General features: G+C 39.1%; 2 protein-coding genes across 3 annotated transcripts in view; one reads left to right on the forward strand and one right to left on the reverse strand.

Annotated features, from left to right (window-relative positions):
- LOC131677604 (uncharacterized) overlaps positions 1 to 10,115 on the reverse strand; it is a 73,778-nt gene extending 63,663 nt beyond the window's left edge. The window contains exon 1 of the mRNA XM_058957499.1: positions 9,964 to 10,115. Coding sequence (XP_058813482.1) covers positions 9,964 to 9,978 — 15 coding nt within the window. The 5' untranslated portion in view covers positions 9,979 to 10,115. The remainder of the gene's footprint in view (positions 1 to 9,963) is intronic.
- Positions 1 to 15,652, forward strand: part of LOC131677603 (uncharacterized) — a 592,646-nt gene that overhangs the window by 310,309 nt on the left and 266,685 nt on the right. The window lies entirely within an intron of this gene.

Genomic DNA, 15,652 nt, shown 5'->3' on the forward strand with positions numbered 1-15,652 from the left:
CATGGACCTTTAATTTCTCCCATTACAAGACACTTGGTTCAAATTCGAACACCATGTATACAAGTTCGCTGAACTGTCGTTTTTTCGAGCAATATATACGCGAACGGAGGTCTTAGTGGAATGTACGTAATATTTCAAAGGTTTTCTTCCATTTAATTCCACTATGTTTTTTCATAGTTAAATGCACTTCACTATTTAACAGGTATTTCGATTACTACTTGTAATTTTCTTCAGTGTTTGTATCAGTCTATAGGAAATTACGGGATTGTAAAGTCGTTTTATCTAGGGAACCGGGTAGGCTGTGGTCGGTGGGTACCTAGATGCATGAAGCTGACCGTTTTTTGCATGAAGGTAAAATTTCGAAGAGCCATGAATATCCGTTACCTTGGTCTCGATTTAATAAGGAAGGAGACGAATGTTTGAAAATTTCCAGGCTTTCAGCTACGTCAAATTTCCAAGGATTAGAGACTTGACGCTGAATTTTAATATCTTCTATAGTTATGTTTTTCTGAAAAAGCGTGTTCCGCTACCTTGGATTTGAAGTGGAATGGTAAATCTTTATCAGATTCTCTAGAAGCTTTTGCTATTTCCGCAATATGCTCTTTGAATCGAATTTTTAATGTTCTCCTGGTTTGTCCAATATAAACTTTATCAAAATGTAAACATGATATTTTGTATATTCCCGATTTGCTCAGTGTTTCTACCGGGTCCTTTGTGGATCCTAGTATAGATTTTAGCTGGTAATTTTTACTACTGAAAACTAGATTTACACCAAACTTTTTTAATTTTTTCCTAAGTGGATAAGCCGTATTCTGGTTGAAATCTACTGCTATCCTTTTTAAATTTTCAGTTGTTGGAGTTAAGGTTGTGAGGTTTGGCTTATGAAGCATTCTAGATTTTTTATTAATTATTGATTGGATGGTTTGCTCTGGATACCCGTTGAGCTTACCTGTTTCGAAAATGAATTCAGTTTCTTTAGTTTTTGCTTCTTCCCCTAGTGGTAAAGTAAGCATTCTATGGACCATGTGATGAAAAGCGGCCATTTTATGCTGATATGAATGGTTCGAAGGAAGGGCAAATTGTTATCTTTCTCTTCTTCATGTGTAAAATTGATATTTTTATGTATGTTGTTAATGGTTTCCAGCATCCGGGATAAATTTTTACGTTTGATAATACAGAAGATATCGTCAACGTATTGCCACCAGCGTTCTGGTAGCTCACCTTTTTTTAAACATTCTTCTAAGTTTGCCATAAAAAGTTCACAAAGAAATGGAGAGAGTGGGTTACCCATCGGAGCACCCTTGGTTTGTTTATTGAAGACACCCCGGAATGCGAAATAATTTTCTTCCATGCAAAGGCGAGTAGGTTGGATATAAGATCTTACTTTGCTTTTCCATAGACTGTTGCTATTTTGTTATAATAACCAATCCTCTAGTAGGTTAATTGAATCTTTCACAGGGACACTTGGGAATAGTGCGGTTACGTCAAAGGAGACCATAATCTCATCGTCTTTGATTTCACCTGAGTTTTGAAGTTTGAGAGTGAATTCGTGTGCATTGGTGATGGACCGGCAGGAAAACTTTTTTGGCGTATTTTGAAATTCTTGTACTAGCCATTTTGCAATTTTTTGTGTTGGGGCACCTATTGATGAAATAATTTCCCTGATTTCATTTCCGGGTTTGTGAATTTTTGGGAGTCCCTTTATTCGGGGTAAGATGGGGTTTGAAACGAGTGAGATTCTCACCCAAGAGGAGTTTACAGTCTTTAAGAGTTTTTTCAACACGTTTAATCATGTCCGGGAGGGGGTTCGTTCTCTGTGCCCTGTACGGGCCAGATATAATTTTTTGGGTCATGTCAGCGTCATATTGTTCTTTTTCCATTATTACAACTTTATTTCCCTTGTCAGCCTTCAAATAAAAACTTTTCCCTCAATTATATTATAATTGTTATTTATTTTGTTTGTCATTTTTGTGGAGTATTTTCTTTAATTATTTCCGTTGTCGTGGATCTAGCGTCATTAATTGTTGAAAAATGAAGGTTGCCATTATTGATACCTGTCTCTAGGTCAATGATTACTTGTTCAAAATTTGGTCTTGATGCTATCGCATAGTTAAGTCCCTGATTTAACAAAGTCGATTGTTCTTCGGTAAAGCTCTGAGATGAACGATTTACCACAAAGTCATTTAAAAGGTGTACTGTCTGTTTGGGTCGGTCAATGTAGGATTTTAGTCTTAAATTGTCGAACTTCTTGTCCAAAAGTTTTCTCTTTCTTTCCGATTCACACTTTTCCGCAGCTTTCACTTTTGTTAGGAACAAACAAAAATTCATTGGATGTTCTTTAGCCAATTTCAAATGCAGGCTATAGCACTCCAATGTTGTCACATTTTATATACTATATAAACGTTTTATACTATTATTTAAGAAATCGGCTTCCATCTTTTACACTACACTTAAAGGCACGGATGTCTTCAACTTGACTTTATGACAGGTTGGGGTCAATTGAATTTTTTTTCACTTTCTAAGAAAATGTAAACCTGCGTTTTTTTCCTAAGGCTAATAAATCTATTATGCTCACTTGGCTTGGTTTCCATTTTCACAATATATACGCGAACGGAGGTCTTAGTGGAATGTACGTAATATTTCAAAGGTTTTCTTCCATTTAATTCCACTATGTTTCTTATAGTTAAATGCATTTGCACTTCACTATTTAAAAGATACCGAGTTTTTTCCAGCATTTTTACTCATATGACGTCATCTAACAATTGAGTTTTTGTCGGTCGGTTTCACGAATACTAATGCAGTTTCGTAGTTGAAAGCAATTTCATCTGCTTTTGCCGTCTTTGTTTACTATTTTCCACCAGCTAGTGATATATTATTTGTGTCATGTAACGTTTACGTACATGAGCCGTAGAAAAGTCTATGTCCCATTGAACCCATAAGCAAATTTTGTGGTGATTTCGTTATGTCATGGCGGCTCGAATGGCACAACATTAAAAAAGGCACATCTTATTAATTATTTTCCATGCTTTAAAAATTAAATAATTAAAACACTTCTATCACAGAATTTATTTAGCTGTTAAAATTTAAAACTGTCCTCGTTCAACAAAAACATTAAAACAAATCGTTTTTGGGAAATATAAGATTGATGTCTTTCAAATTCGAGCCACTTCCACTTATATTGGCTCGAATTTGACAGACAACTTCTAGTATTTCCGAAAATTTTCGGGATCACACCAACATCTTCCCAGACATCAAATCCTTCGGTAGAAGCCCAGAAGCCGTTCCGTTACGTTTATGTCAGACTGGAACCGACTGAAACTCTAATGGAAGCCGTACTAAAATTATCGCAATATATTCCGGACAGAATTATTGCAAGATTCGCACAAAGCTCTGGCAGAAGTCGAGCATAATTGTACATTTCTGGCAGCATCCTTGCGAAAACTGGGTACTACCGGTTTGCTGCCAGAATTCTGGTAAAACGCACACAAATTCTGTCCAAAATCAATTTTTATAAATGGGTAGAAAATCTTACATATTTTGTTTATAAACTAAAATACTATAATTTTTGAAGCTCCTAATTGATTGGAAAAAAGTTGTCATAGGTTAACGAATTGTTAAGCTTGTTGAAAACCAAAATATTCTAGAGTCGGTTTCTACAACAACGACTTCCACCTAAATTTATAATAAGATTTATGTAACTTTACCGACGTTTTACAGTTAGTGTTAAATTTATTTTCGAATAATAATTTTCTTTATCCACATTTTGGAATACGTTTTTTCTAAATGTTGTTCTAACTGAATTGATGGCGTTCATAACACGCAGAACGAAACACGCTTTTCTGTAGAAAATATTTCATTTCGTTGTTCGCGGTACTCGAATATCATACCAGTTCTCTCCACCGACCAATCGAATACGCCTATTTGGCCCAGACTAGGAGTGAAGCGTCGCCGTGGGAATCAAGGACAGCCTATTCGTGCAACTGTTGACCGTAGTACAAACGATATTGTGCTTAGTGACCTGTCGGTTACTTCAATTGTTCCTGTTGCCCCCCCACACAAATTCTGGTTATATTTGTCCGGCTTTCATCCGATGATCACTGATAATGATGTTCAAAAAATTCTCTTGCGCTGGTTGAACGTTAAAGTGACAACAGATATCATGAAATTGGTTCCAAAGGGGAAGGACACAACAAATCTGTCCTACGTATCGTTCAAAATTGGCCTCGACCCAGTACTGAAGCAGCAAGCTCTTAATCCTTCTACTTGGCCTGAAGGCCTACTGTTTCGGGAATTTATTGACATGTCAAGAAAACCTTTTGGTTTGCAGCACGTCACCGAGCACATTGCTTGTGCCGTTGTTTGAACAAAGCTTCATTTCGTATACACCACCGCACCCGCATCAACCAGTTCATCCTGCGCTGCCATCACCGGGATGCCCGTTATACAGTATTACGGAAGCCCTCGAGCGCTTCGACGCAGTCGTGCTACCAGCCAGTGGCCAGCTCAGTCGTCCCGGCCCTGCGTTCGGAGGTCGTGAGGGGGTCTTCCGAACTCCCTTCTCAGGCGAGTATTTTGCTGTTTATGACGATCCGCTTCCTGAAAACCTTTTGGTTTCTAGCTTTCCATCGAGTACATTACGTTCGGATAATATGCCGGGACACCTGTTTGGCGTTGACGGTTTGCGGTTGTACTACCAAAACGTCAGAGGACTAAGTACGAAAATCGAGGACGTGTACTTGGCTGCAGCTGACGGTGACTACGATATTTACGTTCTGACAGAAACTTGGCTTGATGATCGTTTTAGATCTGTGCAGCTCTTCGGGGATGGTTAAACGGTTTATCGCGCGGATCGATGCCATAGTAACAGCATTCACGGTTGCGGCGGAGGAGTTTTGATAGCTGTTTCTTCTGCACTTGTCTCCTGTGAATTTGGTGTGGATAGTTCATCATGCATCGAAGCTGTTTGGACGAAGATTACCACATCGATGAAGTGCTACTTTTTGCGCTGTTTACATTCCTCCTGAAAAACGTCTTGACTGCAATATTATGCAGCTCCATCTAGACTCTATAGAATGCATTTCTTCTCAGGCAAATGCAAACGATACGATGATAGTGCTTGGTGATTTCAACCAACCAGGAATTATGTGGGTAACCTCTGAGCGTGGATACGCTTACCCTAGCCCGTCATCCTCGACAACTAATCCTGCCAGCCGTGTACTACTGGACGGGATGGCTTTCCACGGACTAGCTTTAGTTGCGGATCGTCGTAATTTTCGCAAAACTGATCTAGCTACATTGCACCGCTCCCTGTTGTTGATCGACTGGAGTGTACTACTTGATCATGTGGATGTAGATGCTGCAGTTGACCTTTACAACTGTGTTGAAATATCCGTGCCTAAATGCCAACCTCCTAAAAAGCCTGCATGGTCTAACGCCATGCTTCGGAATCTAAAACGCTCTCGTGCCAAAGCTCTTCGAGCGTACACTAATCGACGATGTCCTTTTCTCTTTGCAATAGCCAGTAATGAGTATCGTTGTTACAATAAACTGCTGTACAAACGATATGTGAACCGAATTCAACAAAACTTACGAAGAAATCCGAAAGGCTTTTGGTATTTCGTTAACACGAAAAGAAAAGAAACTGGCCTCCCATCTAAGATGGTTTACAATGACGAAATAGCGACTACGACTGCGGCAAAATGCTCAGTATTTGCCAGTTACTTCTCGGGTGTCTTCACGACTGATGTGCCATCTGTAATCGAGCTCGAAAATGCGGTTCGTGATGTTTCTGTTGACGCTGTGGACATGGATGTATTCACAATTTCAGAACAATCCGTTATCTCCGCAATTCGGAAAACTAAATCGACGTTTGCTCCAGGACTAAGTGCTATACCCTCTGCTATACTGAAAAAATGTTCCGATATTTTAGCGATCCCACTGGCACACCTTTTCAATATGTCACTTCAACAGCATAAATTTCCTAATTAATGGAAGTGTTCGTCGATGTTCCCGGTGTTCAAAAACGGTGACAAATCCAATATCAAAAACTACCGTGGTATTACTTCATTGCGAGTCGAGTCGAAGGTTTTCGAATCGCTCATCAACGAGGTGCTGTTTTCAGCTTGCCGGCACTACATTACCACTTGTCAGCACGGTTTTTTCCCCGGTAGATCGGTTGAGACGAACCTGGTCTCTTTCACGTCCTTCTGCACAGAACAAATGTCCAAACAACTGCAGGTGGACACGATCTACACTGGTCTAAAGGCTGCGTTTGACACTGTTAACCATGACAGTATTTTATTAACGAAGCTTGCTAAACTTGGATGCACTGCCCGATTCTGCCGTTGGCTGCGATCATACCTTATTCACCGTGAAGTCGTTGTCAAAATTGGTGACAATGTATCTGTATCCTTTTCCAACCATTCTGGAGTTCCTCAAGGTAGTACGCTTGGTCCGTTACTGTTTACACTGTTCGTGAATGATGTGGTTTTCATCTGGATGCGTGGAGGAAAACTGTTCTTTGCTGACGACTTGAAAATATTTACAGTATCTCGTTGATACCTTCTACAGCTGGTGTAAAAGCAACATGATGGTTCTTAGTGTTGCTAAATGCTTTGTTATCAGCTTTCATCGAACGAGGAACATGTTTACTTTCAACTACAACATCGCTGGAACTCAGTTGCAACACCTTGACCATGTAAAAGATTTGGGCGTCATCCTAGATGAAGTACTTCCATCACTTCTCAGCGATCATTGACAAAGCTAATCGTCTACTAGGTTTCATGTTCAAAATATCCAGTGAATTCCGGGATCCTTTATGTTTCAAAGCTTTATACTGTTCACTGGTGCGCTCACAGCTGGAATTTGCGAACGTCGTATGGTGTCCCTACCATGCAACTTGGAGCCAAAGAATTGAAGCCGTCCAGCGCAGATTCATACGATATGCGTTACGTCAATTGCCTTGAAATGATCCGCTGAACTTGCCAACATATGAAGACCGTTGTCGATTATTAGGACTACACACCTTAAAACACCGTAGACACGCCTCGCAAGCCATCTTCGTATCTAAGCTTCTTCTGGCTGAATATGATGTTCCCGATCTCCTATTGCAAATTAACCTGTACGCATCAACCCGTGTCCTTCGTCCTCGAACACTGCTACAGACTGAAATACGCAGCACTAACTACGCTGCCAATAGCCTGATATTAGCAATGGTCCGTCGCTTCAACGATTTTACCGACATCTTCGACTTCGTCATTAGTTCTGCACAGTTTCGGAACCGTTTGTTGTCACTTTAGGTTAATTATGTATAGTTTAGTAATAGTTATAGTTCATTAAGACTCAGTGTCAGTTGGACTGAAATTGTTTAAATACAAATATAAATACAAATACAAATACTCATACTGAGAAGGTATACTAGCGCCATTATCAAGTCAGTGGTACATATATGAAACAAGCACTATCCCGCCTAAAATAAAATCGTGCAGCCAGCAGAAATCTGTCAGGATTCCGGCAGCTGTCAAAATTATCAAATTGGGCGCTGTCAGAATTCAGCTATACTCCTGCTAATAATGTCGGGCAAATTCGCCTTACCGGTTCTCCTTTGTTAGTCTTTGTTTCATTGTCGCCACATTTCCCCCAAACTTCCAAAGAAGGATAGTTTTGGCAGATGAAAAATGTAAGGAGAAACAAAGAATTTGTTTTAATCACGGTAAGTAAAATGAATTTCATGTCTCCAATTATTGAAGACATGTTTTTATTATAAATATATTCAAAATTTTAAATAACGAGAGAAAATACAAGAAAAGCCCGTAGCGATACAGAACCGGTCCTGCCGGTGCGTGCCTGGCAGAAATATGGCAGGAAAACCCGAAATTTCTGCCAGAAACGGTTGCTGCATTTGAGCCGGCAGGCTGGTAAAGTTCTTCTATCCAGACTACAGCTCTCTAGTTAGAGTCTGGCCATGAGGAAGAAGAAGACACATGACGTATCCAAACGAGCATGACATTTGACGTATTTCTATTGTGTAGCAGTCAAATTTCATGCTTGTTTGGATACGTCATGTGTCTTCTTCCTCATGACCACACTCTAACTAGAGTGCTCTTAGCCAGACCCCCAGAAATTTTATTTCGCTGCCGGCTATCTGGAAGAAAATCTGCCACGTCCAAACGGGTATTCAAGTTGTCCCCGGGTTGGTTGAATTTCCGAATAGAAATGCACAATAACAAAACCATGATTTTCACTGTGACAGCACAGTAATTTTACAATAATTTACAGTAAATTCTAGTGTTATGCTAAAATATAAAAACAATAATCTTTAATGTTTCTACAGTAAATTTCAATGTAAAATCGGCTTTTAGTAAAAAGGAGGAGTGGTTATGTATCTTAACATTAAAAATCTATTTTTCTTCATTCATTTTTTTTTCTCGAAAGCAGTAAAATTTAACGAGAATTTACTGCATCAGTTCTTTCTTTAATAGTAGAATTGATTGTTACATGAAATTTGATTGTAAATCTACTTCAAGAACTCTCCGTCGAACAATGTTGAAACAGTAATAACAATAATATTGATTGTTTTATGATTGTTTGTAGAGTAAATACTATTGTAAAAGTCTATCCGGGTTAGCTTAACTCGTTGCGTAATTGTATTTTATAAACTGTGACCCACACAATATTCGTTGGGGATGTTTCGTGCAGTATTTCCAACCCCTTTTTCCAACATTTGAAAAATTTAATTAATACATAAAGCTTTTCTGATTTTTCTGCCTATTGTGTGAAAAAAATTAATTTTCAGATTCATTTCCCGAAGTTGTAAATCTGAGCACTCAAAACTATGTTCATACATATTGAAGATATGAATTTACCGAGTTAATTCCCATTCAACAACGACCAAACTGGAGCAAGTGCGCCCAAGTTGTGATTTTGACATTTCAATTATGATTTCAATAAATGACAATCGGACATGAAAAAAAGCTTAACACACTGGTTCGCCAGAAAAATGAAAACCCTTTCCAGCAGCTCCGCTACGAGATCAAAAAGCACTCCATCATCGGTTTGGATCGGAGAAAAAGTAACCGCTGGTGCAGAAAATCGTTTCAATATGTTTAATTTTTTTGCTGCTGTACCAGCCACATTCCGATAGTTGATTTTTTTTGCCCCTGGCTCTAGCCGCTCTTCCCGACGTAATAGCAAAACACAATTCTCCGCCGGAGTCCGCTTCCGAGTTCGAGGATGTATCTTAAAAAAAAGTTTATATTTTTTCGTTATTCTGGGGATTTGAGCGCCATCAACTGTGCTGCCGAACACTATTCCAATCCACTTTGATTTGTTGGCTTACAACCGAGGCTAACAGTGCGTGGGACACGGAACTAGATTGTCCATAATCGAGAATCTTCGTTTGCACTATTAATAGCGTAGTACATAACCAGACGATCTGAAAATTAAATTCCAAATAACTTCATCGAAAGGATTCCGGCTGATTGTATTTGCTTATCAAATTCACTCGAGAAGTCCCACTGTGCGTGGATGGTCTGGCATGGCGCCTGTACGTCCACCACTGGGCTGACCAACGCACGCACGGGAGTGCAGTCGAGCAGCGGACGAACGGTGAATTTTTCAATGATTCCAAGTTTTATTTATTGATATTTTCATGTTTAATGTTTGTACGGTGGTCCGCCGCAGCGATGGAATGTGATTTTTGGAGGTATGCCTTCCACCGGATCCGTTCCAGTGGTCCGATTGGTTCCGCTTCAATGTAGCTGGGAAACCAACATTTTTTTAGTTCATCACTAGCACAGGAGTTTGCCTCCTATGATGTTTTTCCGATGCGGTTCACTGCACACGGTTTGCACTACTGAATAGTATTGGAAGTCCATCACTGATTAAACCGGGTTCTTTTGCGATAGATTTTTTTCGGTATAATGAATGGAAAAACTCTCCACCACAGTTGGATAATAAACTCACCAGAAGCGATTTCATGATTCCGATTCAGCCGAGCTAAAAAACACCCACTCACAGAAATGGACGTCCCGGAAGTTGCTGCGCGAATAGAAAACGGTCCGACGAGGATACGAGGAAAAAAATCTATATAAAATAGCAGATCGAACACGACAGGGATCAATTGATAGTGACTGCTCTTTTCAGGAACCAATTTGCTTTTATATCAGGCGACTAATTTCCATGCATCGTCCCCACGACCGGAGTTAAAAAAATAACCCCACACGCATTGCATTGGGCGGTGGCGGGTGGTGCACTTGCATACTTCAATGTTTTTGTGTCGTTTGATAAGCACACACCCAACCCCTTCTGGCCTGGATTGATGAGGTTCCAAATTCAAAATTGAAAAAGTTACGTTTCGAATGAACAGGTACTAGAGCGAAAAAAAAATCGACTGAAACAAGTGCCGACGCCTGAATATAAATAAGCTATTATACGTTTGTATGACCAAGTTGCAAATCAAACGGTCGAACCATTGGAATCAATTCGAACGAAGGTAGGCAGACCATGTGTGAATCTTGTTTTTTTTTTCGAAGAAAATGACATTTGTCGTTCGCAAAAACAAACTTTGTTGCCATCTGGGTTGTGAAGAAATTGAACAACCCAAAACACACTTGTCACCCTTTTGCTCTTCATCAAGTCATACGAAACAAAATGATGATGATCCCACTTCATAACTCTACAACTTGCTCGAACGGTCCTGGCAAAAGTCTCCCCAGGTCTTCGAAACTCATAAGACATTTCTGGGGGCTTGCAGGAAGAACTCTACCAGAATGTTTTTCGTGAGAATTCGATCCGATCCCTTCCTCGGATTTACACGCACACACCCGCGGTGCTACACAACAATCAGTGAAGATTTTAAGGTGTTGTTTGAGAAATCTAAAATCCTCAATTGAGCGGATGAGATCAAATATTTTGAAATCAGGAATTTTCAGCGCTTAATACACGTTATTGAAGAGATACAGAAACATCAACGGTTCCAAGTAGCTTCCCTGGGCTATTCCTGAACGCCGAAGTAAGTGTTGGTTCTTGGCAATCTGCAATAGCAACCATTATCTCTCGATCTGTGAGGTAGGATCGAAGTAACCTCAAAAACTCTAAATTTCTACATTTTGGCGATTGTTATATGGTTATTCACTCTTTCAGAAATGACAGGTATATAAGTATAAATAATATGAGTTTGAGCACGACGTTCCATACTCCCTGTTATGTAGGATGATAGACGCGCCAGATTCACTGTTCCATGTCCTACTGCTTGCATTGAGCCTGACGTTGTAAATGAACTATGCTATATTTCTCCTTATTGGAGAACAATTTTGGTAAAAACTATTTTCTCTCCATTAAGAAGAAAATTGTTCACCATCTTTGCGCGTAAAATGCACAAAACCTATAACTAAATTAGTTATTGAATTCGCGTTTCGACTTCGTCTCATCAGAAAGGGGGTTTGTTCAGGAGACGGTGCCGCTGGTTGAGTGGTAAGCGTGACCGCAACTCATTCCAATTTGCCTGGGTTCAATTCTAGCCGAGGTCGTTGAGATTTTTCTGAGGTGAAAAAATCTGTGGTCACGTCTTCCTTCGGAAGGGAAGTAAAGCCGCTGGTCCCCGGTCTATGAGTTTGGTGGATAGATATCTAGTCCAAATAGTGAAGTCACCTCTCTGGCGTCGGTAAAGAAGAAGTGATCCAACTTCTATACTCTTACTAACAAAAGATATCCTCCTTCTGTGATACTTGTGGAGTGCGCAGTAGTATATGCGGCCTCTAGCAAAAGGAAGTATCGGACTAACCATTCCTTCCCTTTCCTTCCGCGATCTACGCTCGGGCCTGGCCGGAGCCGGTATTGATCAATACTTTAGGATTACCAGGAGTTGCACATTGTTTCGCTACTCCCAAGCATAATTATCTACTTACTCTCTGTGCAACTTCAGCTAGTCCAGATCGATAACGGAGTAGCAGCCAGGGGTGGTCGCACATGCTCAAGAAAGGGATTTTGTTCAGGAATACAAATTGTGTCTCCGTTTTTTTGAACTAGCGTCAATCCAGCGTTAGCTTAATCCGTTAACTAAGTTAGTGTCGGAATCTGATGAGACGAAGTCGGAACGCAAAGTCAATAACTAATTTAATTGTAAAAGAAGTTATTTCACCATAGTTATTGATTTCTTGCCTATTTCACTTTTTATGGAATGGAAACACATCCACGGGTTTCAAGCAAGATGGAAGAATGAATTGACAGATGATTTAAGCTGAGAAGACGCCTATAATTTCTCTAACAGAATCCTGACAGCACTATTACGAAAATGCTGACAGCTACCATAATCTTGAAGAATATCGCAGGGTGCCAGATTTTTTTCCAACAGAGTACAGCTCATTCATATGTCATGCACGGTTAAAATAAAGTACCCATTAATGAGTTTTACACTACCCATCTCCGACAAAACTGGGAAAACTCATTTACTGGATAAACATCATATACCCACTATTGAATATTATCAGTATACGTCAGAAAATGGGTATTTTTCTACCCATATTTATCTACTACTTGGAACTGAAAATGAGTAGAAATTTACCCATCGTTGAGTACTTATAGAACGGAAGAAATTTTGTTACAAATCATTAGAATTCAAACAATGAGCAAACTATACATATAATTTATCGAATATTCTCATTTTTTATTCATTGAGCTTCTTAAATCTTTCGTTTATCGTTGCTCATTAATCCGCATTCAGATGGCCACAATATTCTTCAGAATCAACACAACCAATGACAGATATTTCGACGGGGTGTTATAGTTATACGGACACATATTAGTAACCTTCGCAAGCAGAAGCTGCTGCTTGTGGTTGGTCATTCTAGGGGTTTCCGGAGCTATTCGAAGCTGGTCGTAGAAAACAACGGGATTGAACATTCCTAACAATGGCCATTTGGAAGAACAAACAATTTAATGAGTATGGAGGCTCATTTCTTTTGGCACTATCAATACTCACCAGTTCATGTCAACCTGGCTTTTCCCGCTGGATTCCGATAGGGTTACAATTTACCCAACTATACATTTTAATTCCATTAAATCAGTTCGGTCTAAAAATAGCAAAGTCTTATTCAACCATTTATGGGTAGTAGATTTTTCTTGTACGGTAGCAAGATGAAGGTGGATAATATTTTACTCAGTTTCTAATTCAAAAAAGTACCCAATTCATGACAACTGGAGTCGAATTAGAAAATGGATACTTATGGTACTCATTAATGGGTATTTTATTTTAACCGTGTGTACACATCAATGACTTGTTGTTCCATGTGCAATTTCCATGTATGAAAAGGAAGTTGAAAAAATATCGCTGGACTATTGAGAGATGGATGTCATTTTCGATTAGGAACCTAAACACTAACCCAGTGGTTGCTTCAAACAAACGTTTTTAATTGAACTGAGTTGGGTTCTCGCAAAACAGCTGGTGTGAGCGAACCCGAAATATTTTTCAGGTTGGAACTCAACTCGGTTTTCAGTTCAGTGGTGCATACTCGGTTAAAAAAGTACCCATTAATGCGTATTATAACACTCATCTCCGACAAAACTGGGAAAACTCATTTATTGAGTATGCATCGCATACCCAAGAATGGGTATCACTTGTATACGCCAAAAACTGGGTAATAATTTACCCAGTTTGATATATTTAAATAATTTGAAAATGGGTAGAAATATACCCACTTTTGAGTACATTGCAAAAAAATAAAAAAATATCTCTTTATTATGCCTCTAATATCTCTATATCATGCTTCTATCCACTTCATTATTATAATAACTTTTCCTGAACCTGTCTAAACGTCGCACTTAGTCCCAGCTTGCACTTGAGTTAGACCTTCTACTCCTCTTTCAAAATTCGGAATAACACCCGCGGCAGGGCTGGAATCGATACGGCACCAAATACAATTTTGTGTTTGATGGCACGTTTCATTACCATCGAAATTCGCTCCGTTGCCCTCTAATTTCAATAAAAATTCATGGTATATTTTTGAATATTTAAGCGTGTTGTAGACGTATCTCAAGATCCTTGTTAACCGACCCGCGCAGCAGGATGAATAACGTAACTAGATCTGGCTTGTGCCATTCCATGCAGGAGAACCATCAATTGAATGGACAACAGTTTAATGCGCCTTTGCAATGTTGTCTTCTCCAGAAACCTAAACTAAGAAAACTGCTAAGTGTTTTTTCGACCATTTGTGAGTAATATTTTACCTATTCTTCTTGTTGCACACCAATATTGAAATGGGTAATATTTTACCCAGAATTCGAAAAAGTACCCAATTCATGACATCTGAAGTTGAATAACAAAATGGGTATTTCTGATACTCATTATTGGGTACTTTATTTTAACCGTGTAACCTAGGTTAGAAACTGGCGTGAAATAAACGGTTTGACAGCAATTAGGTCCGAAACTGAGTTAGTTTCTGCCTCAAGCAAAAACGACATAAAAAGATACATCGGATAGTGCAATGCAGAGATTCGAGTTTATTAGGCTGTGTTTCTCGTACTCTGCTGCTACATTACAGTTTTGGTTGCGACCTTTACAAGAGTGAAAAATGTTTAGGCTTACCCGCATAAATGAGAACCATAGATAGATAATTTGCCTTATTGGTTTTTCTCAATTTGTCATATTGTGATTCGACAATAAACACACCGTACCGTAAATTGTTTCCGCCATTTAAGGTATTGTTTTCAGTCGGATAACAAATTGGGGAATATGGCGTTAGGTTATGATACAATACAAAAAACGAAGATTTTTCCGAACATTGCTTTCGTGGACTATTAGACTGCCCAGAAAAATAATGAATTTTTGAAAATTCAATTGGCCCACCCCTGATTCAGGGACCCCTGACAAGGAGTACTTACACCAAATTTGAAGGAAATCGGACAAGTCTAGCTACCGGACCATCGTGCCTGAAGTTTGTATGGGATTTTTCGATAATTTACATGGAGAAAACTCACTAATTCGCATTTTTGCCGCTAGATGCACTGTATGCATCGTGTTATCACTGTAAGTAAAAATAAGAAAGATAATTTAATTGTCTACAACTTTGTCGAAGACTGCTTGTCAATCCGGCTTTGTTAAAAGAAGTTATTAAACTTTTAACGAAGTGATGTCTAAGTCAGTTTTCTATGGGGCCTGGTTGTGCAAGGTTGTGTATCAGTACTGGATTCTCACGAACTATACATTTTTGAGAAATAACCGTTAGATTTAGCTCAATAGTATGTATAGAAGAATTGTAGTAAATAATTCGAGTCATGTTTTGGTTGAAAATTTTTAGTTCCAACTGTGAACGCATAGAGGGCGCCAGCACTAACTTTTCATAGAAAAGAGATAGAACATCGAAATGATCTGAAGAATTATTGAAAAAATTCTGCTCTATAAGTTTGTAGAAGATATCTAATATCTATCTCTTTCCTTTGAACAGTTAGTGTTGGCGCCCTCTATGCGGTATCGTGTGGAACTAAATTTTTTTAACCAAAACATGACTCGTATTATTTACTACAACTCTTCTGAACATACTATTGAGCTAAATCTAACGGTTATTTCACAAAAATGATTAGTTCGTGGGAATCGAGTACTGATACACAACCATGCACAACTAGGCCCCATAGAAAACTGACTCAGACATCGCTTCGT

This window comes from Topomyia yanbarensis, chromosome 1, assembly GCF_030247195.1.
Source record: "Topomyia yanbarensis strain Yona2022 chromosome 1, ASM3024719v1, whole genome shotgun sequence".
Lineage (NCBI taxonomy): Eukaryota > Metazoa > Arthropoda > Insecta > Diptera > Culicidae > Topomyia > Topomyia yanbarensis.